Source organism: Enoplosus armatus, chromosome 21 (assembly GCF_043641665.1).
Source record: "Enoplosus armatus isolate fEnoArm2 chromosome 21, fEnoArm2.hap1, whole genome shotgun sequence".
Classification (NCBI taxonomy): domain Eukaryota; kingdom Metazoa; phylum Chordata; class Actinopteri; order Centrarchiformes; family Enoplosidae; genus Enoplosus; species Enoplosus armatus.
The window spans coordinates 11,740,532-11,765,224 of NC_092200.1; the positions used below are offsets into that span (position 1 = coordinate 11,740,532).

General features: G+C 43.0%; 1 protein-coding gene across 1 annotated transcript; it reads right to left on the bottom strand.

Moving 5' to 3' along the window:
* Nucleotides 1-13,372: 13,372 nt before the first annotated feature.
* On the bottom strand, nucleotides 13,373-15,871 carry skida1 (SKI/DACH domain containing 1). The gene has a single exon (XM_070928557.1). The coding sequence runs from the start codon at nucleotides 15,869-15,871 to the stop codon at nucleotides 13,373-13,375; it is 2,499 nt and encodes an 832-aa protein (XP_070784658.1).
* Between the last annotated feature and the right edge of the window lie 8,822 nt (nucleotides 15,872-24,693).

The window sequence follows — 24,693 nt, forward strand, 5'->3', positions numbered from 1 at the left end:
GAACTGCTGGTTGTTTTGTCACAAACACTGCAGCATGATGTGGCTTAATGAGGCACAGAAAATCTTGGCCACATTAAACTAAACACAAGGAAACTGGAGTGGAAAAAAAGAGGAACCGGTGCTGATATTTTGTCACCACCCCTTATGCAAACAAAGATTAAAAAAAATGATTCCGTTAGTCAGCTGTTATTAAATCGTTTCATTGAGACGAACTGAGCTGGCCTACAGTGACCTGGCCACGCGCCCACCTGCTTCATGCAGGCCTACGGTCTGTGTCACGAGGAGGAGGCGAATTTCTTTACAGCCACGTTCGTGAGACCAAAAGCTGTCAGAGCCACGGAGCCGAATCACATTATTGATTTGATTGAACCCGTCTGAAGCCGGTTGGACCACTCGAGGGGCCAGAGACACTGATCTCAATTCTTTCATGAACACACAAAAAAACCACAACATCTGGAGTCTTCAAAAGCACCCCACAGCAACCACATCTCTGTTTTAATATGTCAACGGGGACATGGTGCCAAAGTCTTCTTTTTTTTTAGGGACCAGTCTCGGATCATCAGCAGCCGACCTGAATGAGCCATTATATCGCCATAAAGCAACGTCCAACGCGGAACAAGCTGCAGCATGAAAACACATGACTCTTATTGAGCTTTTTGTTTTATTTTGAGTCTTAAAATATTTTTCTGACAGGTAAAAGGACAACGGGGTGACACATCCTACAACAGAGCTTCAGCCGTGTGTGTTAGTGTCTTCAGTTGTCGCTCTGCTCGGGTCGAGGTCGCCACTTGTTGGCTTAATTCAAGGAGATTCTTCAAAGACGTCGTGTTAAACTGGACCTGAGTGAAAATGATCTCACCAGCAGTGGCAGCCTATCTTTGAACTTGGTTTAAGAAAAGGTAAGGTTGTGAGCTCCGGCACGAGCTCCCTCTAAAGACGCATATTTTTTGCAGAGTAATTCTGGGATGTTCGGCTGAAAGCTGCGGAAAACACAACGGAACCGGTGAGAGTCTGAGTCCAGTTTGCCCTGTGAGCCCTTTAGTGAAAAATAAGCGTCCTCTTCGTGCCTCTAACTCCACCGATCCACCTTAAAAACCTCTTCCGGTTTTACAGACATCCCCTTTAAGAGAGTGCACCACTCCTCCGCGCGGCCGGCAGGGGGCGCCGTCAGACCGCGGCATCCCCTCGAGCTGGCTGCACCGGAGAGAGGCGCAGCGGGGGAAATCATACACATTCTCTCTGTCCATTTTTTATACGGAATACGCGCAGATTTCGTTTCGTCTCTCCGCTCAGGGACCCGCAGACGTCTTCACATCATAAAAACACAAAGTACACACTCACGTGACCACAGAAACACAAACTACTCTTATTTGATTTCCCCCAAAAAACTAAATAGTGGGATTTTTTTATTGTTGATTTAACAGATTCAACTGCATACATGAAAACAAAACAGTCGTGGGAGTGAAACCTATATTTACCTACATATGAATATTAAATTTGGATCATTCCATGTGAATTAATTCATAGTGAAAATACATAATGCTTTATTTGCCTCGGGACCCCCCGGAGCCCACTCACGCACCCTTGGAAGTCCCCGGATCACACTTTGAGACTCATTTTCCTAACCGAACCCGAACATCAATATGCAGCAGCGCTGTGGTCGTGACGCTGCCTACAGTCCCACCCCAGGCCTGCTCTAAGCTCCAATAACCTGCTGAATTCGTTAAGCGCTCGCGGTGTTTTCAACATGTGCACGCGGTGACACAATTAACAAACGATTAAGTCAACGAAATCTTTCAAAAAGAAGCTGCCAGACCCGCGCTATGGCGCTGCGTAACGGAGAGTCGTAACAAACGGACCGGGCGTTATGTAAGCGCGGGCAGTCTGCGCCCCAAACAGAGGACACGGAGTCCGCTGGAGAAACCACTTCAGCGGACTCCGGTAGACTGGGAAGTCGCTGGCTGTGGAGCGATATTGATAACAGATAAAGTCATAAAGGGGTGTGGAAGAGGAAAACCAGCCCATTAATTCAGTTTACACACATTTTTATTTGCATAATTTTAACGCTTTCATCGGCTGACACTAAACCCCAGGAGAGGGAATTAAAGAGGCTCGACTACATGTTGACGAAGACATGCCCTTCTGAGGAGATAGTAAAATGAAACAAAATTGAAGTTGTTCATATGTTGAGCAGCGACTGGAGGTCACCTCATCACAAACAAAGTGTTCTCCAGTTGAGACATTTCAATAAAATAGTTTCATAATTGCTTCTCCAACAAGCAGAGCTTGGCCGTCCGATCATGGCGACTGCAACTTCCTCTTTTCTAACCAAATTATTTTACATTTTCCTGGAGGAAGAATAAACTTGACGATAATCAGGCCCGATCTCACCAGCCTCCATCTTCCTCAACAATATCAACTAATGACCCACGTAGCAGCTGGAATACTACTCTTTTTAATCAATTCATGTTTTATAAAGAAGCACAATCCCAATATATTTTAATTAAAGAGCTTCTGAAAGCCAAAAATACATGCAGGACACACACAGTCCTTCTGACACAAAGGAACTATTAGATTCAAATAAATCCTTTGTGAATCTTATCAGATTGTGAAAGACATTTGGTCTGACCACAGAGGTCTCTCATTGAACAACTCCATGGCACTTTGAGTGTAGCTTTCTTAACATCTGTGGCTACATGCAGCCTCCCCTTTCACTTCTTTCATCAGCTTTGTGATATGTGAAATGGAGGCAGTCAAACGTTTTCTGTTTTGGAAGTAGTCCGGGCCCAGAGAGGCAAACAAAAAATGATGTTGCCAAAACACAAATGAAACAAGATCAGCAGATTATAGGCAGTCAAGGCAACTCAAACAACATAAAAAAAATAGATGGGGTCAAAGATAAAATGTGTTTTATTTGAAGAAAGACTAAAAAAGAAGCATCTGTTTCAATCTTGCTTCACATAAATGAAACATCTTGTTCAGCTTTAGTCTATTCTAGTCTTTTCACACACACATATATATTTCAGTAAACTAGCTTTTATACTTTGTATTTCAAGCAGCTGCATCTTTCTATCTCACCTGAAAAACACACATTTTGAATGACTAATAAAATATCACGACGTCCTGTGTCTCAATATTACATGATCATTAATGAATGAGGCCGAACTCGCAGTCACACATGAATTAAAACGTCATCCAATCAGCTGCATTAAGAGGACAAACTGATCCCCTCAAAAAGTACCTGGTTCTCCTCTTTGTGCGCGGAGCTTGTTAAGGGGGGCTTTGGGTCTGCAGCGTGTCCTAAACCTCTTCTTCTGGTCCTTGTTCAATGCGTTCACAAATTAATTTACAAGCTGCTCGGCCACGAATCCATAAAGAGACGCCTGGACACGCAGGACAAATTTCGAGGTCATGATAAACCAAGAAGTAAGCAGTACATGTGGGAGCATATCTGAGAGAGGCCAAAGTAGAATGAATGTGTCTGCAGAAAGGTAAAAATAAATAAATAAATAAGCAAAAAGAAAACAAGGTGTCATACATGATTTAACAGTCATCTACAGTTCATTAAGTAATGGGTAATTAGGCAGCAGGTTTAGTGATCACATAGAAAAACAATGCATTGATGGTTGAATGGGTCTATTAGAACACACGAGTTAATAAAGCATTTATTAGATCCTAAAGGTTTATGAAAGCACGAGTGGCGTACCCTTATAATAAACTGGAGTAACCTTAAAACATGTAAGTTAAACATCCTTATTCAAAAGCTATTTGACAGTCGCTCTGTCGCTGTTTCCCCCAGGGGGAGGGGGGTGGGTGGTGGGGGGGGGGTCAGCGGGCTCAGATTACACTCTAAACAAGCCTCAATCAGGCCAAATTATTAACCAGGATCCGCTGTAACACGTAGATATTATCAGATCTGGATCACCAAGAGCTGAGTCTGCTGTGCTCGACAACAAGGGCTGGGGAGAGAGAAAAAAACACATCAGAAAATTAGTTTAAGAGGATATTATACAACTCACATCACAGCAAAACCACTGTGGAGCAAGAAAACAGATCAATGCACTGAAGAAACATCAGGACACAAAATGTCAAAAGTAAACCGATACCAACATTTTATATCAAAAATAATATTCTGCTGCTACTACATAAGATTTAAAAAATCCACAAAGTATTACTGTCACTATAAAGTGACAATTAGGCCTCTAAGTAACAGTATGAACTCAATATTGAGAATATCACTTTGTAGGTCTTAATGCAAATATGAGTATAACTGAAGAAAGAAATAAAGGTAAGATCATTGTTAAGTCACTATTAAACGTAACATTTTAGCTCTATAGAAATAGCACACAGGATAAAGTGATAAAGAATATAAAACTACATGATTTTTAAAGGAAACTTCAACTCATTTTTCGTTCAAAGGTGAAAACAGCTTCGAAGTGAAATAAGGTCTAAATAAGGAGTTAGTTACAATGAGTCTTGAATCCACAGCTTTCCCCTTTGTCCCACACCCTGAATACCCGACAAAAAAAGTGGGTGAAAAACGTTGGCTGAAACCTTATCTGGCAAAGGCCCAGACAGCCTTTAAAAAAAAAAGTCTCCTATTATATTTCTCACCCAATTTAAGGAACTTCACTTGAAGAGGAGAAGAAAGGAAGCTCATCCGCTCAAATCTGCTTTTGACACATCACGTCTCCTGCCTGCGTGCCCTGCAGCAAAGCAATAAGCTGCGTTTTTCATCTGTCTGACGTGTGACATATTGCCCTAACTGAAGAAGAAGGGCTGTAGGTGAAAATATCTCTTGTCGACTTATAGGCAAGGGCCAATGGCACTGACATCCTAAACAATAATCAACAAGCTGTGGCCTGAATGCATGTAGGCTACTGGTAGAAATACAGCTCATTTTTATTAAGGGTTACTTCCATTTTGTATAATATATTGATGTGAATTACATACATTTTTTGTGTGTCCTGTATCAGTGTGGTTGCAGCAGTGGAGGAGGTTCTCTGTTGTGTGTGTGTGTGTGTGTGTGTGTGTGTGTTGGTGGCTTTTCTCCCCGATCCAGCCTGGGCTCCTTGTCCTAACTCCCTGGTATGAGGGGTCAAAGGTCACCGCCGTGTTCAAATCCCCCTATAGTGTGTAAAGTTCTCAACATTATAAAAGAGAACTAGTGTCCAGATATTAGTTTTCAGGCCGTGGAACATTTTAATCAGCTGATATACACAGGAGCTATAAATTGTGTGCCCTGTAGGACTGCAAACATGTTACAGTTGCTTCTATCAAGTGTACCAAACAGACTGCAAAATATGCATTGAAAATTGTCACATGGTTATCACAGTTTAATTATTTGTAAAGAGTTCTACGACCTCTTTTCCTCTTTTTGATGGAAAGTTCTCCAACATCTTTTAGACCAATCTCTAAAAAATTGTGACCAGTAAAACCAGTGAGATTAACTGTTTTAGTGTAAATACATTGAGAAAGCCTGAGGGTTTTTTTTGCATTAATAACATAAAGGTGTAAATCAATGTGAAGATGTGCCCTCAAATGCAAATAATATGTTCTTGTTTCAAACAAGGTGTTTCTACCATAGCTTACAACAAAGAAGCCACTGTGAGTGTGTGTGTGTGTGTGTGTGTGAGGGAGAGAGGAGGAGGGGTTCAGTTTAAAAGGCCAATCATTTATTGATTTCAATACAAACACTTTAAGAAAATGTCTTCATAAACAGTAGCCTTCCTAATTCATATTTACCATTTGCTTACCAATGAGTGATTTATTTGTATATTTTTTTTTATCTAAAAGAAACTAATAATATCAATTAAGGTGTTATGACTTATAATAGTAAGTTCAGGATGGCCGTTGAAACATGCTCACACATGGCACGTGTTCAATCATTCATGTAATGGGATTAGGCAATTTTAAAAAATGAGCAACAGGAATTTCAAACTTTAACTTTGTTTATCTAAAATGTGGGTCGCTGAAAAATGACTTTCTAAAAAATTGGTTAAATGTTGTCTTATTTTACGTCCATAGAGATGACACGTGTTTGTCTTCATCCACACTCATATTTCCAAGTGAAAACAACATTTTTCTGTGTTACATTGACTGACCGTGTGAATTCTGATGAGGTTTGAAAACTACATAAACCGTCTGTATAGTTTTAAGTTAGTAAGTGCAATTTCTCACAAGTGTTAAAATGATCTCTACAAACCCACCAGTATTGGAACTTAAGACAGTTTATAATTCTTATGCGTAAACAGTTTCGTATAGGTCTGTAAATGATCCTCTAGTTAAAACGGATGAATAATTCATATACAAACTGTTCATATAGCACACAGCTTTATGAACAGTATGTAGAAAACAGAGGCCAATGGCAAATAGTTTTCAGGTTTTACAAATAAAACTCTAAATATGCTGGTATGTTGATACATGGCAGGATGGCTGTGAGAAGAGACTTCATCGGGCCAGTGAATGCCTCCCCGTGATTCTGATCAGCTGGCTCACACCGATCGCCTAAACACCGGGCTTATAGTTGCACCCGAGGCCACTACACGTCACCGAACCGGGCTTGTTGATAACTGATTGAATTGTTGTTAAAAGTTGCTCCAGTCTCCATGCTCCATTCAACATTAGGCTACATCTGGCTCTCTCCTGTCCGCAGAAAAGCCTTTACAAATGGAGTTGAGCTCCATGACCGAGCAGAAGCCCTCTGGTGCTGGTTTTCCCCTTCCTCCCCCCATGCAGTCCCTCTGGCCAGGGAAATCCACAAGACTGCAGCTCTTTGGGCTCCCCGTGTCTTTTCTAAACGTGTTTTCAGCGCTCTAGGGTCAGTTATTAACTCGACAGCATTTCAATTTGATTTACACGTGCAGGCTAGAAAATACACTTCAGCAAAGATATCATTTGGTGATCAGACATCTACTTTTGGTAGACCATTAATGATAATAATGATAATAATAAAACGACAACACTTTGTAAATTAGCCATACATATTTTTAATCATATTATATATTTTAATCTATCTTAATCAAACAAATCGAGGTGTGTACATTTCGTCTGTAAATATCTCTAAGCTTAATGTCTCCACACCAGAAAAGACCACCGTTTGTCTCTACGGACAGTAAAAGTATAATCATTTTAATTGTTTAAATTGCAGTGGGAAAACTAGCCTATTTATTATTCAGTACTTTGAAAATACACTATTTTGGCGGTTGAGTGTGATTTTAAAAAGGAGAGGCTGCAGCAGCGGCGTTGTTCCCATCTCCCCTCCTCACAGGCCGCCATCCCTCCCTCTGACCCCGTGTCTGTGCAGGGGGATGCCGGGTAAAACCCAGCAGAGGCAGCGCTGTTTCCCCGCTGTTTCCCCGCTGTTTCCCCCTTCACGTTAAGCCACCATCGTGGTGATGGAGGCTGCAGTGAAATGGATAAACGTGGCTTTAGCCGAAATGTAAATGAATTCGTGGGGATGTCAGTTTGTATAGTGATCAGTGACCTAAACTTCGGGTTGGTTGATGGAGTTGACCTAATTAAAAATCTCTTAAGTCTTATTTGTAGTTTTGTATCACTCCGGTCTTAATGGCTGCATGATTATATTAACATTATAATGTTATCAGCTCCTGACCTTTGCACTACTTATTTTTATCTCGGACTTTTAGGCGTATTGTTTGATTGCCAGTCACTAAACACTTAAAACGTAGAGGCTGTAAAGGGAGAAGTTTGGGGGTCTTTTGTTAAAAGATTAAAAACGTATTTGTATGAAATCAGGGTTGTAAATAAAAATCTAAATATTGGGATGCAGTAAAGCTCTCGATAGTTCTGTTGTCCACCTCCATATATTTTTAAACGACAGTCCTTCATGTAACTCCAACTCTATTTAAAGTCTATTTAAAGTCTGTACACCTTCACAACTGTTGAAGCGTGAAACTGCTTTTAGCTCATAACTCATAAAGGTCAGAATATGAATACTAAGAAAAGAGAAATACAGAATTGGGGAGAGAAAAGACCTGATTTTATTGTTCCTTTAATTCCACCCTGTTTCTCAGATCTGTAGCTTGTATAAGTTCATGTTAAAGAGGGAAACGCACATGGGTCACAGAGGGGAGCCCCCTCAGTTCAGCGCGTGGAGGAGCCATTAGATTAGACCGACTTTTTCCTCGATGGGGAGAGTTTGTTTTACACCTTAAACCAGAAGCTCTGCTCGCTGTTAAATCAGACTCATATGGGGACACAGGCGCACTTAGACCCCGCGTGGTGTTCCACTTACTTAAAGGGAGAAGCCTTTATTTTGAAATTATACAATTAAATAGAATAAATGCAACGATTTCCCCCCACTATTAGCTTCATAGTCAGAATTCTTGGCGCAGTGTTAACACTCATCTAAACGTATATACGTGTATACGTGCACACATGCCGATTGGTTTGTTGCACAGAGCCTCAGTGTAATCAGGAGCTCAAACCTGAGTTCAGTATAGTTCTATAGTTTATGTAGGCCTATTATGATAATCTCATGGGTGACGCTGTTAAGTGTCTCTTGCATTGTGTCAGTATGAGAAGTTGTTGTGCAGAATCAATTTAATAATATATTATAGTTATTCTGATTAAAGAGACTGAACTTTTTCTAGAATTCTAGTTAAAAGATGGACGTTTCTTTCAGCATTATTTTAGATTTATTGTGTTACAGAAGCAAAGCAAAGAAGGAAAGTGTATGCATCGAGGCTTCAGTGTTAAGTTTTAGCCCACATCTTCTGCTGCCTGAGAGAGAGAGAGAGTCTGCAAAACACACACACACACACACACACACACACACACACACACACACACACACACACACACACACACACACACAAATATTTTACAGATCCTCCCCAAGTGGCTCCAAAAGGTCAAAAGATTTGTTTGTTTTATTAATATTTTAAACCAAAATATTGTGAGCTGGTGGTTGACCCTGTGCGAAGGGGGTGAGTGGCAGGCAAATACTTTACAGCTGAGAGATTAAACATAAAAACGTCCTGACAGCTTTTATCGGTCTCCGTGTATTTAATTGTCTCAAAGATCAATGCAAAGTGCTGACCCTAACGCGCCATGTGTCTGTCAGCATTACCCATAACTTCGTTTCCCAAACATGCAGCCACCGTCTAATATCATTTTGAGTACAATCAACGGAGCTCTTTAGAAAACGTTATCTCTTTGTTTTAATTATTAACAACAATTTGTAGTTTAAGGCTTTTAAGGTTTTGTTCTTTGTCACGTATTCTTTCCATTGTTATTCTATAGAAGTTACAGTCTACTGGTTCCCAATCCGCACTGGAATTTAACCCTGAAACGCCAGCAGTGGTATAATGGCTTGCCTCTGCTCCCACTATGGCCCCTCCAGGCTCCAGCAGCAGCAGCAGGCGTGCCGGGGCCAGACAGCTTGCCAGCCCCGGCTCCCCTTCTCAACCTCGGGGCTTTGGCCTGGACCGTATACCGTAGAGTCCCATTAATCAGGGAAACATCACGTCAAACATGGCAGATTGAGCGAATACGGGCAAGTCTGGTCAAAAGCTTCTTGGAGAAGTTGCATGGTCCTGCGCTGCACACAATATTGTAAAAGTCGAACAGCCTTTGGGCGAGTTTAGCTGTAATCCTGTGTCCATGCAGCAGGTACATATGGTTGTGAATTTTTTATTTTATTGTATTTTATCCCCTATTGTGCCACGATGCTCTGGATTTTGGCTACAGGAGTAGCACATATATCGTTGTTTATTGAAGGGAATTGTGATGTTTTATTCGACACGTTGACCATCTCTGCACGCGAGCTCAGCGTCCCTGCAGGAGTGTTGTTCAAGCCAGCTTACTGAGGTCTCTCTCTCTGCTTCATGTGTTAAACGGGGTAGGCTTGCACCACCTCATGTGCAGTGGTTGGAAATGCTGCATGCGTAAATGTCTGCGGTTTGCCTCTTGTTATTATTGCAGGCTCCGCAGGCCTACCACTTCTTCCGTTACACACCCCTTGAGTACACCGGGGAAGGGATTCCCTCACTGCTGTAGGAGTTTAACCGAACTGAAGATGCTGTGCGTGTGTCATCTTTGCGGGATATTTACCATCAGTCATCATTAAATGTGTTGCATGATTAAACTGCCCACAATGTGGATAAGCACTGCTGTGGATGTATTTGGGGTTCTATTTCTTTTCAGATCTGACACCTCTTTGCCTCAGGACAAAACTCTTATCTGTTATTCAATTGAAGACTGGATATGTCTAATTTTCGCTAAACGCCTCTAAACGTTTATGAAATGACTCGTGTTACATAGTAAATTGAAAGGCTGAGGACATTTAACGACAAAGTAGTGCCTGATATATAAAAGATGAAAAGCAGCTGTGTTTCCCAAAATGAAACATAATAAAAAAAGAAAAGGGAAACCCCAAAACAAAGTTTAGAAATCTCTTCACGTCTTTGTTTTCATACCCCCCCCCCCCGACGCAAACCCAATTTCTTCATCCTTAAATCTGTTTGACCCCCCCTCCTCCAATACAGCACATGATCCAAGTCAAAAGAAAAGAGAAAGAGTCTGATAATTACACTCAGTCGCGTTTAATGAATGCTTCATAATTAAAAAAGAAAGGGAAAGTGCTTCAGAAATCCACTGTTCAAGTTTCCATTTCGAGTGCAGTTGTCCTATATAGTATATTCACAACAAAAAAATCGATGTACAAGAAACCCCAGAAAATTCACAAAAATAAATATTCAGTTTTATATAAACAACCAGTGACTTCAAAATTCCCGGTCAAAAACCTGACCTCAAGTATTGTATCAAAAAAGCGAAGTAAATGAGTGAATGAGGAGGGCAGGGAAGTGGGGAAGAGGAGGAGGAAGGGGGAGAGGGTGCATGCAGCCTCTAGCTGCTGCACGATGCAATTGTTTACATTGATAGCGTCACTGTCAGAGAGCTATTTGTCTTAGCGGTGGAAAGGCCCTCCCAACAGGCCATTACCACCATCCCCGTCCCTCAGCCGCGCATTGTGAGTACTGCGTGAGAATAGGCTGGTGCGTTCAGGGGGGCAAACCCGCACAGCTTTGGGCGCAGGCTATTCCTCTTCTTCCTATGCCGTGCAGCCTATGCTTTTGACATGCGGATTAAAGGTTGAAAGCTTCGCTCTGGCAACGCAGCCCCCCCTCCTCACACACACACCCTCTCAACCCTGTGCAACCCCCTCCGTTTTTGTTTTTTTTACTGCTAGCCTGCTCATATACCAGCTTGTGTCATGGCTTCAAAAATAGCCAGTTTACAGGCTGAGAATATAAGTTCAAGTTTGAATTGTCGCTTCCAGCCTCAGAAATAAGGCCCATGGTGCGTTTGGGGCTTCGTGGCTGCAGAGTGGTGCTTTAATCACATGGTTAAACATCTACCATATGTATCCACACCGATTTAAGCAGAGTGAAAATCACTTTTTGTACATTTTTTCCCTCTTTTTTTACAATCACCCATTAAATAGTTTCTACAATCCTCTGAATGAATGCACCCTTTGCTGTGCCTGTGAGGGGGCTGACATCATTCACGGGCTTTGGGTTTGTTGTGATCTGGCTCGCCATAAGCTGGGCCTCTCTTTGTCGCAGACTGAAAAGCCTACCAATTAGCAGAGCGCGTCCTGTACTGCCCTTAAAAACATCTACACATTTACTTAAAATACCTACATGTAGGTGCAACTTCAACCACTTGATTTACTTCTGTTTAAAAGGTGTGTAGCCTACACTGAAGTCGGAGTAGCTACTGCTGAATTAGGAGGCTAAATGAAACAGGTCTAGGACAGGCTTTACACTCTGAGCGGCCATATTCAAAAGATGGTGATGCACTTGACAAATAAAGAAGGCAATATTTTAAAAACTGATTGTATTTGTGTCTCAGAGAGGAGCACAGGCAATAATAGAAGGAAATAATTGACGACCCCCCCAAGCTCAGATCGAGACAATTGACTTCCACTAAAAATAGAATAATGAACAACAGTGACTTCACGGAAATTAGCATATTATTAAATTATAGGAAATCAGAAAATCACCATGGCGTGGTTAGAAACTCGCACGTGGCTGAATCCTACATATTCAAATAGCAGTCAAGTGAATGCAGTTCAGCCTTTGTGTCTACAACCAAATTAAACAGTCTCATGTTTAGCTGGGTTTTTTTTTCTATATCAGCATCTCTCAGACATCATTTCACAGGCTAGTCAGAAAAGCCTAAAACTGAAACAAGACCCCCAACAGTATCAAAGTGCAATGCATTTAAGCCTATCTCTTGTGCTTGTCGCATTGTTTCTGAATAGCCAGAGTAGCTAGAAGGTGTTTTCACGCTGTTTTGGTGCTGTTTTCCCCTCTGTGACTCCTGAATCACATCCCTCCCATAGCCATATCACAGTGGCTTATTTTCGAGCTCTATACGCAAACACAGAAATCGGTGGCCCAAGTGGACCAGGGGGGACATGAATCGAGTCTATCGTGGGACCGAACGTGCTATGAAGGTCTGAGCCTTATTCTTTTTGATTGTCTGTAGTACATAAGGCCTGTGTTGTGTCTGGGCCTGTGTCTGTGCGCAGTCACACGGATGCAAACCAGGAAATACTTCGCAGAAATAAAAACAAGACTGAAAACCAGATCACTAGAGAAAAAAAAACAACAACCCCACAACCACCAGGAATAAAATCCTGTCAATCTTAATAAAGGCTTAACTGTGAGCATGTATAGATAGACATTAATAAACCAATGTTTAATCGTTCTCTGAAATTGAACACTTGGACACATGGGCCACTGTGGCCACGCTGGTCAGCATGACAATCATGAAAGAAAACACAGCTTTGATATATAAAATATACCATGTGGCACAGAATGGTAAACCCTGATTTTTTTTGATTTACCAAGTCAAACTTGCTCTCAGTCCCAGCCAGATTAATAGTAGCCTCATCTCAAGGAATGCTGAGGGGTTTTTTTTAACCCCTTTCCTATTTCAGACAAAGCACAAACCACTGAAACCCTGGCACCATACAATCCAACAGGTCGAGCATAGAAAAGCGAAGAAGAAACAATCAGAAAAACAGTCAAGTAAAACCCAATAATAACATATTGCTTAGGATTGATAGCTTATTTTAAACACAAGTTTTCTTTAAGCATAAATCCACGAGCGGTGTCTCACAGTCCTGTGGGCGTTTTCTGGGGCTCCAAAAAGGGGGATCTTGTGGGTTTTCCTCGATCAAACTTCAAAACAACGCGGAATGTAACCCCACTCAGAAAAAACACCGATAAAGTTGCGAGCAATTTGGTGAGCTCGAGTTAAGACTCCGGCTACGATTAGGTTGGAGATGGACACGGTGGGGGCTTTTGGTGTTTGCTTTTTTGCTTTAAAAACCGGCTCAGTATTTCCTAGTTCTCTGAGCGTGTGGGGGAGGGAGAATCTGGCCGCCTGGCTGCCACCTCCACACGGGGTGGGACGGAGGGGGAGGCCCGGGGCCCCTCAGCGAGTTCAGGGAGTAAGCAGGGCACAAATCCCCGTCGCTGCCAACAACCAGCGACGGCGGGGATGGGAAATTTGCCATCAGGCTGAAAGGCATTTTTGCAGGCGATGCTACAGTGCTCGCGTTGCTGCGTTTGCGTCTGCTCGGTAAATCCTCCGTGGATACCTCCTCCCAGCCCGCCAGGCGAGAAGAAGAAAAAGAAGAAGAGGAGGAAGAGGCAGCCTTGTTGACCCTGGGCACGTTTTGTTTTTTTTGCGTCCTGGAAACTCGGGATTTCTTATTCCCTAGCACCGGAGCCCTGCAGTTTTTGTTCCTGTGCTCCCCCTCGTCGATACATGAGGCGTCCTGGGTGCTCCAGCATTCCTGAGGGCTACAGGGGGATCTAAGGGCCACATCATGGCTCCTCTCCGTGGCTTTAATCACGCTGCTGAAAAAGTCCCCGTGTTTGATGGCTCCGCTGGGATATTGGTCATTGCTGCTCTCTGCCTTGTCTCCTTTACATTTGACTACAGTGGCCTGGCTCTGGTATTCATATTCATCACAGCTTTCCTCCACTTTAACTTTCACATTGTGGAGGTTGAAGGGGGGTGTCCTGGCTGTCCTGCCGCTGTCCGAGTGGGGGGTGGCGGTCACAGAGTGCTCCTCCGCCTCGGTCTTTATCTTTTTCAGTGGAGTGGGCAGTGTTAGGCTGGTGGCTTTCGTCTCCCTTTTGTCGGTACATTTGGGGATCTTGGCGTCTTTGTCGTGGTCACACTGTGCGCTCAGTCCCTGGGGGCACTTGATGGGATGCCCCGGTGTCCTGCGTGAGGGGTGAAAGGCCTTATTCCGGTTAGGTCCCGGGGAATAAGGGACCAGCTCGTCAACAGGGTCGGCCCTGTTTGGATCAGCTTCAAACGCCCTTTCCCTTTTGGACTCAGTGAAAAAGCTCTCCCCGACAACAGTGGAGTTAAATTTTGGCTGTAAGGGTCCCGGGTCCTTTCTGGTTTCACTGCATATAAATTCACATTTCTGACGTTTCTCCGGTCGGCTGTCGGCTGTCTGTGAATGGGCAACATGGCCCAGTGTCCTGTGCTGTTTCTCTTGTTGCTGCTGGTTGTTGTAGTGAAACGTGGGCTGCAGGACCAAAGGTGCTTTAGTGTTGAGAGTTTTGGCGAGAGAACCGACCCGGGCCCGTCTGAACCGGATGCTCTGGACCGAAACACGACTAGAAACGGAGCTCGAGTCGGACTGAGAGGAGCTCTCTTCCTCGTCTGAGCTGACCTCTGAACTCTCTGACTGCGTGTCGTCTTCATCCTCGCCCTCCTCTTCCTCCTCCGAGCTCCCGGAGTTGCTGGTGGTGGAGAAGCCGGACCCAAAGTCCGAGTCCGGGTACGCCCGGTCTGAGTAGGTGCTGGACTCGGTGTCGCTGCTGTAACTCTCCGGGAAAGTCGGCTCGTGGTGGTGGTGGTGATGATGATGGTGATGCTGGTGGTGATGATGATGGTGAGGTCTGGGGTCAAGATAGAAATCCGGACCGAGGTGGAAAGCACCAAAAGAAGTCCCGTGACTGCCGGATGATTTGGGTTGTACGAGCAGCACCGGTGGTACGTGGTGGTGCGCGTGTCTGCTCCTGCTCCACGAGTGCCTCGCGCTGTCCCTGCCGCCGCCCCCCTCGCGCCTCCTCTTCCTTTTGTGAAGTAGGTCGCCGGCTGAGCGCGAGAGCCTGGACTGAGCAGCTATGGCGGACTGAAGCACCACCGGCTGCCGGCTCACCGCGCTCCGGGAAAACGAGTGCCTTTGGCTCAAAGTAACACGGTTCCCTGTTATTTTAGCTGTTTCATAGTTTTTAAAGTGTTTGTGATTGGACTTAGTCGCCGAACGGTGTTCCCGTCCATGGGTTTTGTGGTAAAATTGAGGTAGTTTGGAGTCGGTAAGGCAAGGAGTCAGCTCTCTCCTCCTTCCCGTTTTGTTGTGAAGCGTGAGAGTCTCCGGGACACCGTGCAAACTAAACCAAACTTTTTCCTTCCACAGCTCGGCGTCCGCACCGAGGAGCCCCGGGGACGCATCCTCACCCCCGGGAGAACACGCGGCTTTCGCTTTCCTTTTGTTGGACTTCAACACCCGCTCCGTCTTGCAGGAGAAATACAGAGCCTCCACATCCTCCCGCGATATGAGAGTGCATTTAGCGGCATGGAAAGCTATAGAGTTTATTGCTTTGAGCTTCCGCAGCTCCTCCAGGTCGCAGTGGTGCTTCTTCACCTTCAGGTGGTCCATGCGCTTGTGCACGGTGGTCCGAGGGATGTTCTTCAGCAGGTCGGTGAAGACTTGAGACAAAGCAAACATTTGCTTGCCTTTGATGAGCAGGTATCCCAGTCTCACTCCTTGCATTTCCTCAAAGCCACACTCCAGGTCTCCCATGTTTTATGTATCCGCTCCAATGTATTAATCCATGTAGTCACTCTCTGTATATTATGGATTTACCAGTAAATGGCATGGAGTCGCGAGCTCAAGGCATCCTGCTCATACCTTTAATCCATCCACACTGCTGCTGCGTCATGAAAATGCAAACTTTGACATGCAGAGTTAAATGGAGCTGCCGGTGTCTAATAGGTTGAATGAGCTGACAGCATCCACTCGTCGCCCCTTGCCCCGGTCCGGCATGGTGGAGGAATGCGACGGAGGCGTCCACCAGGCCGGGGCTGCTGCTACCTGCCTCTGCCGGCTCCACTCCCCTCTGGACGGCAGCAGGACGAGGGGTAGGTGTACACCACTGCCTCAGCCAGAGGGATAAAATAGCGAGAGGAGAGAGAGAGAGAGAGAGAGAGAGAGAGAGAGAGAGAGAGAGAGGGAGGGAGAGGGAGTTGTGAGGGTGGAGGGGAGGGAGAAGAGAGAGAGAGTCCGAGACAGAGAGAAATAGAATAAGGGCTAAAATGCAGCTGCTATTCTGGCTGCTGGTTGAGCCACAAATAAAATGACAGAGAGGGGAGGTGCGCCAGTCTGGAGACACCTTCATCAATTAATGCCCTCGGAGTCGACGCCCATTGGACGCCGCTGACAGGTGATGCAATAAAAATGGATATTCCATCCCCACCCCCTTCCACACCCTGCCATTACAATAGTTTACAATTGTGACCACAGACTCCGCTGTTTGAGTAAATAATGCAGTTATGACAAGTTCATAGTTAGCTGGACAATAAGACTGCCGAACATTCAACCCAGCTCACAGTGCGTGTACATCCAGAATAGGTAGCCTGAGCCTGCAAAGTGTCACGATAAGACTGGAATGTATCGTGCTATTTCCTTTCGTCCACATCAAAATGCATGCGGTAGTGGTCCTTCGATTGCAATCGATTATGTGTTGGTAAAATGACTCCACACTCCGGCTGTTTTAGCCGGTTTGATGTGTGTTAATGCAGCGCAGCTTAAACAAAGACATTTCCTTTTTACACTTGGAGAGCTGCTTTTCCACGTTTAGGCTGCAGCTCTGACCAAGGCTCAACTCATCTGCTTTTGTTGGCTCTAGCTTTTCAGCCATATGATTTTTTCCCCTGCTGGTTGGCTATAGACTGACCTACTTACCCTACAATATTTGTTCAGACTGCCTAGGCCCGTATTCATTTGTCTTGCTATATGTTAATAAATCCATCGGTCTTTCCAATGTTTTTATACAGTTTCCCCTGTGTGTGTGGGTGTGTAATGAATGTGCTGTGGTGTAACACTGTTAATATATTAGGCTATGTATTAAGGCACGCAATTGTTATCGTTGGTGATAAAAAAAAAAAGTATGAACACACCGTCAAACTCTAGAAATTATATTCTTGTGAATTTAGTGGAGTCATGCTCAACAGGCAAATCCCTGTTATATTGTAGCCTAATTTTCACCCTGGTGAAACAACGTGAGCAGTGATTGGACAGGCTGAAAGTGCACAGTCAGGGTTGCTTTTCCCACAAGATTTTCCAGACAATGTAGGTTAAAGCTGTAGCCACTTAATAAATCCAATTAAAGATCTCCCGTTAAATAAAACATTTTAACGGAACATCTTGGAGCTACAAATACAAAAATATTTTCAATAGCTATATTACAAAATATACACGTTAATAAACGGTTGTTATGATAATAATATTTATAAAGACGTTACTATCAACAAGTAGCTTTTTATAATAGGAGGAACAGGAATTGGCTATTGCGGGTCTATTGAACATATCGCAGTCAACTACTAGGCTGTTTTATTTCTAGGAATTATATTCGTTTCTGGTGTCATGCATAAATACTTTGTACACATTTTCACATTTTGTCTACGCGCATGTGCACACCGAAAACACCTAAATACACACACACACCGACATGACTTTTCACTGAGCATGCACACAAAGCAAGACAAGCAATCGGAAAGACGCACGCGCACTCCTTATCGACACCCACACACGCACACGCACACGCACGCACACGCACGCATAGGCTACATAGAAAGCAGAGGAAACGTAGACTGAAGCCACCGTACAACGCTGTCCAAATAACGTGATGTGTAGTATTTTATACAGGCTAATTGTCTGAATTACCGGTATGCCTACAGACGACTGTTTAGACTGGCTATTGTGTTTCGCCCCTGAGCCATATTTTTTCAATACTCCCTGCGTTATGTTCCGTCTTTGTTATCTATAAAACACGTGAGTCCCTTGTGGCCCGTTCCTCACGGGCAGCGCTGTGGGCGATGGGGCCAAACTCAAGACTGGGCATGCTCATCTCCACAATGTTAAGCCTATTTACTTATTTACAGAGCATTCACTGTATGTTGAATAGCATCGATGTTACCTTGGTGTTACATCAAACTGCGTGTCATATATGTAGGCGTTGTTATTATAGCTCCTTGTTAAACCTCTCAATATGATTGGACCATGTCCACAATATCCACAATCTATGCAATATTGGTCTGTCGAGCATAATCACTGACGTGCTGGTCATGGACTTACAGACAAGATCGAGCATACCAAACAAGAGAGGGAAAACTGTATGAATGAGACTTAATGAAAAAAAATGTATACATACAGACTATATATAGAACCTGTAGCCACCACACACGTGTGCACACGTATTTGGAGGATTAGGGTCATAGTGTTGCACCTTGAAATGTCAGCCTATAGGGACGACACTTTGTGGACTAAAAATATTTTTATTTTTTATGGTTTAGCCTTGTTGCATCTAATTTAAGAGTTTACATTGCAGTGCTTGTGCGTATTGTGGCATAGAATCGTAGAGATAATTAAAAGTTATAATTATAGTTGCCTCTGGAGTGAAAAATCTCCCATTCATGAAGTAGGTTATATTTTACTAGATAAAACGTAGCAGGCTGTTGTGCATCGCACAGTGTGGACATGAGGGGTTAGCCTCAGGAAACACACTTTGTTGAAACACACGAGAGATCAGAGTGTGTGTTTTTGTTTCTGTGTGCAACTATCAGTCAATACATGTCTTATAGGCTGCCCAATCAACTCACGATCAGTTAACTCCCGTTCAACTCCCACACACCCATGGGTCATCTGACCTGCATTCTCGTCGCTTTGAAAACAACCAATGACCTGCACGTTGAGATCGTCTCGCTCTGGTTGCAGCAAAACTCGCCTTTCACGTGCTGATTCCGTATGACAGCATTAATACACGGGGCATGCGGAGTTTCACGGATGCAGCAGAATGAAGTGAGAGGAGGGGCGGCTTGTTGAGGTCCGGATCCCCGGGGGAATAACTCAGATCCCAGAGCCACGGTGCACCGTGCCCGGCCTGGGAGATGCAGGGAGGAACAGACAGGCAAGGCTTGTTTCATCTCACGTCCTGACCACCGCGTCTTGCCCTTTCAGGAACCTGAGTTTTGTTGGACACGATACGTATACAGCACAGCCAAGAGTTTCTACTTAAATGTAGAAAATTTAAACCCATGTAAAATAACCAATTCTCTTCTATTGAGCTAAACTGCTCCACGTCCAAACTGACCATTCATGTGCGCTTTGCATGAAATACATTTGTCCTATAGGCTATCATAAATACATCTTATATCACAAAATAATGATTAAACAGAAGTTGCAATTAACAACATTTTGCAAATACAATTTCACATAAATGTGGTCTCTATTGACCAATGCTGTTGATGTGAAGACGTACAGGCTTTCATACTTAATAACTGAATAAATATTAATGACTTAGCCTACTTAATGTACTGTCTTACCTACTAAGTGCCCCACCCCCACACAGACACGGTTAATTTTCGGGACACATGAGAGTTTAATGATGATCAAGAGAGCAAACAGCAATAGTCTGTTCATGAGAATTCAAGTGCAATATCCATGAAAATATTATTACAAATATATAAAAGAATTCTCAGAACATGACAAACTTGATCAAATATGACCAACAAAATATGCTTCAAAAGGACAGATAAATAAAATAGATAAAAATAGTTATTGCTGTCTTATAACATCAGGTTGAATTTGCTAAAACATGCCAGTGAAGTTTCTGATACATCGTGATAAGTGCCCCATGCTGACTCCATGGTTCATGAATTAAAGCTCTCAGCGTATCCCAAGGTCTGAATTGAGGGCCAACTAAAAACAATAATATAATATTGTAATAATTACCGAATAAAAATAACCTTGTGTATATATACATATTTGAGTATTTCCAATTAAGACCAGGCACTCTTTGTTATGCAGATTTGTGATGCACCAGATGCCACAGGGCACTTATTCCACCCTCTCCTGCGCCTGGAAATCGGAGGGGGGTTAGGACGGGGGGAGACGAGACCGAGTGGCCGAGAGAGACCTCAAGCACGGTGGAGGTTTCTTACAACAGCTCGCTGTGTGCGCGTGATATGGGGGAAATGCCTCAGACGACCAAATCTTGCACTTTCGACTCATTCCTAGGGATGGACATGAGGCTATTCCTAGTTTGATATGTTTGTGTTACAGTGAAGGGGATCCACCAAAACTCACTTTAATCTGATATATGTTTAGAGTCAGTGCCTTTGTGATCTAAACTCATGATACATCTAAAAGTTAAACATAAATGAATAAAACGTCTGCTGTTGTACCTACTTTTTTTTATTTTCCACTACTTCACTGTGGAAGGCCGGTTTAATGGGGGAGATAGACGGATTACGGTAAGGACACGGCCTACACACACGCGCACATGACCAATGAACACATATGACCAGTGCTCCATAGTTGTGTGCAGTGAGTGAAATTGTTTGAAGCTTAAAAACCCGAGCAGGTCAAGCTGATGAAATTTCTCTAGCGCCATTTATGGATTATAAATAAAATTGGCGCGTTGGTTTCAGTTTAACAGGCTTGCAGAATATATAGAAAGTCCACACACTCCATACAGGCTGGGTGTGGAAAGCAGTTTCTTCAACGAGGTTTATGTAACTGGTTCATCTGGTGAATTTCATACATTTTTTATAAGCTCACTGGCCATAAAAATCTTTCGGTACAGGCAAGATTCCAAACTCGTCCACTTTTCTAACGCTCATCAAACGAACGTGCTGCTGCTGCTGCCCCAAGTCATTTGTTTTGCATTGAGTTTTATGGAGACACTTGGTCAAGGAGGCGCGGGCACTTGTAAGAGCATAGACTTTTTATGACACAAATCCACTGCCCCATGCCAAAACAATGAATTCCTCTCCACCCCCCACCACCCCGGGAGAATGTGATTTTACATGCAATCCGAGCCTGAAGTGTGTGCGGACAGTGGTGGGGGGAGGGCTCTCTTCACCTTTCACCCTGCCGTGTTGGGACTACTTTTTTTCCCTGGGCCCCTGTGCTACTCGCCGTGGTGTAACCGAGAAAGAGGCATTATGGCTCGGGAGCGTCGGGTTCATTTAGCTGTTCAGGTCATTTCAGTGTTTGGAACTCTTCACGCTTTCCCACATCGGGAATCACACTCACCAGCAGATAAAAAAGACTAAAATTTCTATTGGAACAGCTGAAGACTATTAAAACGAATACATTAGTTTACTGAAGTGACTGGATTATAGTCTTTATTTCTACAATTGTTCTTAACACTTCATATAGTCTTATGAGGACATCGTATGACACAGATGGGAAAGCACAGTCTGCCACAATCATTACAGCCCTTACAACAGATATTACATTTACCATGAACCCCAAGACAGACATGCAGAATCTGACCAAGTATGTTGATACTATAGAGATAAAAATACTACTTAGGGTATCTATAAAGTCTGGTATATAGCCTATAATTTCTGCCTAAATTAATATCAGGCTGCATTAAATTTAATGATGCATTTATTGGGGTTGCTGCAGGTGAATAATCTTAAATAAAACCTACTGTATTAGCTGTAGTCATGCAACAGGGAGATGGGCAGAAGGGATGAAGAACTTGTGCTGTACTAACTCACTGCTTTGTCTGTGAAACACCATTTTCATTGTCTCTATTTAACTTGGCTTAAAGAATAACAGTTGGGCTGAATTTATATGGTAGGCTAAGTTGTGTAAAAACTGCTAAAATGTCACCCAACACACATTTTCTCGAACTTAACATAAACAATGTTAGGCGGTTTATTTTGTTTAGCAAGATCTATAGGCCGTATAGAGTTTACATTCTACATGACACCCCCGAAAAACACCCATTACTCATTAATAAATTGATTTGAAACAAGCATATGGCATCCGTTTGGGAACACAATTGCTTCAAAATAAAAGCTCTATACTTAGCTGTCATTAGTCATTTGCTGAAGCTTATGAGCTCAGTCTGTGAAAACATTCCTCCAAGACTGCTTTAGTTTTCTGCGGAGTTCCCCGGCAATGCACACACACACACACACACACACACACATTTAGGATGCATGTTTAAGGACAAAATTCAGATTTTATTACTGGTGTGGTGTTTCTAACAAACATTCCTGGCTCCCGGGTCCTTCTGAGAATTTATAAATGTCAAGAAAACACATAAGCTTTAAAAGAGATGGAGCTAGGTAGGCAGGCAGGCAATCTATAAAGAGCAGTAAGCATTAGATAAAATAAATAACTGGCAGGCAGTTAAGTAAGTCCAACATTTGTGTATACAATGCCTTAATACAATGCCATTTCAGATGCAGCTATAAGTCTGTGGGTGTGGGGGCTGCTTTTCCCAGTGCCGTCTTTCTCCCTGTGTATTTTACACCTTCCTCACTCTCCACAGACAGAGAGACCACAAAACTTCACTCAGTCTATGCAAACATACCCAGAACCCAATCATGAGAGCGCTCTGACTTTTTAAAATCTGAAGTGCTGTGAAGTCGGCTTTCTGAAAATTAAATGTAGACCAAAAGAAACAAGAATAAGTGGGAATATGACTAAATAGTTCTATTAAAAAAACTGCAAAATCAATGAAAATACCATAATTGAATACGTTTTTTGAGGACGTTTATTTCTACTCTTGACTACTGTACTGTGCAATTAAAATAGGCTACCGACAGTGCAGAATATACAGGCAAAATGTTTGAAAACCCTGACAGAGTCAATAGCCTATGACATAAATCCTGCTCTATAGGCTACATTTGCATTGTGGGAAACTGTGGCATGTTTCTTCAGCGTGTTAAATCTTATCTAATCTACCATTTCTCTGGCAAGACGTGTTTTTTAACGTGGCAAAAGAATACAGTTGAGAGAAGACAGAGTCCAAACAGACTCAGGCCTGTAGCAGAAACACTGTTGCAGTGGATTTAGAGATCCCCTTCCAAATACCAACTTGGTAGATGTACAGTATCAACAATAAAGCTCTAACATATAGCATCTAAGAGGCTGCCTGGTTATAATCAAGCTCTGAGTGCTATATGTACTTTGAGGTCACCAACAGAGGTTGGAAGTGGACAATGTTGCTGCAATTTTCTGTCTCAGAGACAGCTCTTCTCTGACAAACCGAGGAACATTATACATGATTCGCGCAGACTTTGACTTAATCAAGTGCAAGTTGTAAAAATCATTTGCCATTTTCAGTGTTTCAGTAGCTATATGGGCCCCTCCACAACCACTGCCCCCTCCTTCGCCTCCCTTTGTTCTCTCCAGCTCTAATAGGTTTTCCCCTGCCACACACAATTCACTTTTTTTCCTTTTTCCCCAGCTCCCCATCCCTCCCACACCCCCTTTTAGTGCAGTGCCCAGTGTCGACTGGAGCATTTGAGCAATTTGAAATTAAAGCAAACAATGGGCAGGCACTCCCAGGGACCTCTCGCTCACCATATTACACGGAGGACGCTCGTGTGCTCTTGCGCATTATTGGCAAGTCATTACGTTTCTCTGGAAACCAAGAGCGGGAGCTCGCTCAGAGGAATCGGTGATGCAAGCAGCAGCTGAGTGCTTGGAATAGTGCGCGTGTGTGTGAGAGTGTGTGTGTGTGTGTGTGTTCTAGAGCATCCTTGGCAACAGCGTGGGGATGCTGTCAAAACAAAACTGTATATTGACAGGTCTGATATACAGCCTGCAGGATCCTCAAAGCCCATTTAATATTTTCGAGATAAAAGGTATTCATCCTTACAATGAAAAGCTTTTCAAATTGCTGTCTCAAGTCTACTGGCTCTACACTCCTAGGCCTTTACTTTTTCCATTCTTCTACCATTCGTAATCATATTAAAATGGCATAAAAAGAAAAATATATTTTAGTTAATTGAAAACAATATGCTCCAACCCAAGCAGCTGGTAGTCCAGAGGTGTAGGTATACTTATAAACCATGTTTCAAATGAATTACACATATGGGCTATCATTTTGTTTAAGAAAATATCCTCAAAACCTAATAAACTAACTGTGTTAGTTAAATAACTGTGAAAAGTGTAATGGACCATAATGATGGATGTTATAAATGTCAGGTTTTATATCATCTAACTATTCAAGCCTGACTTTTAAAGATGCGTGTGGGGATGTGTACAAAAATAAATTACAGCTGGAAAACATTCTGAATTACAGATTGAAAATTAATTATTGATCGAATAGCATAATTACAAATATGCAAGGTCTGCCTGTAAAGTAGTAGTAAAGTGATGACAGTGATAAAATGGCTTCTCACGGGAAAATATAAAACAAATCTTAAATGTAGAAAAATCCCAGTGAAAAGGGAAAATCAACAACTGTCCAGAATTTACTGCAACAATTGAAATGTGTAAATGTGTAATCTGCTGGAACCAAAACCATCTAAACCAAAAAAGGTTTTGTGTAGGTGTGAACACACACAATTTATCCAGGCTTGCATTATTTTTAT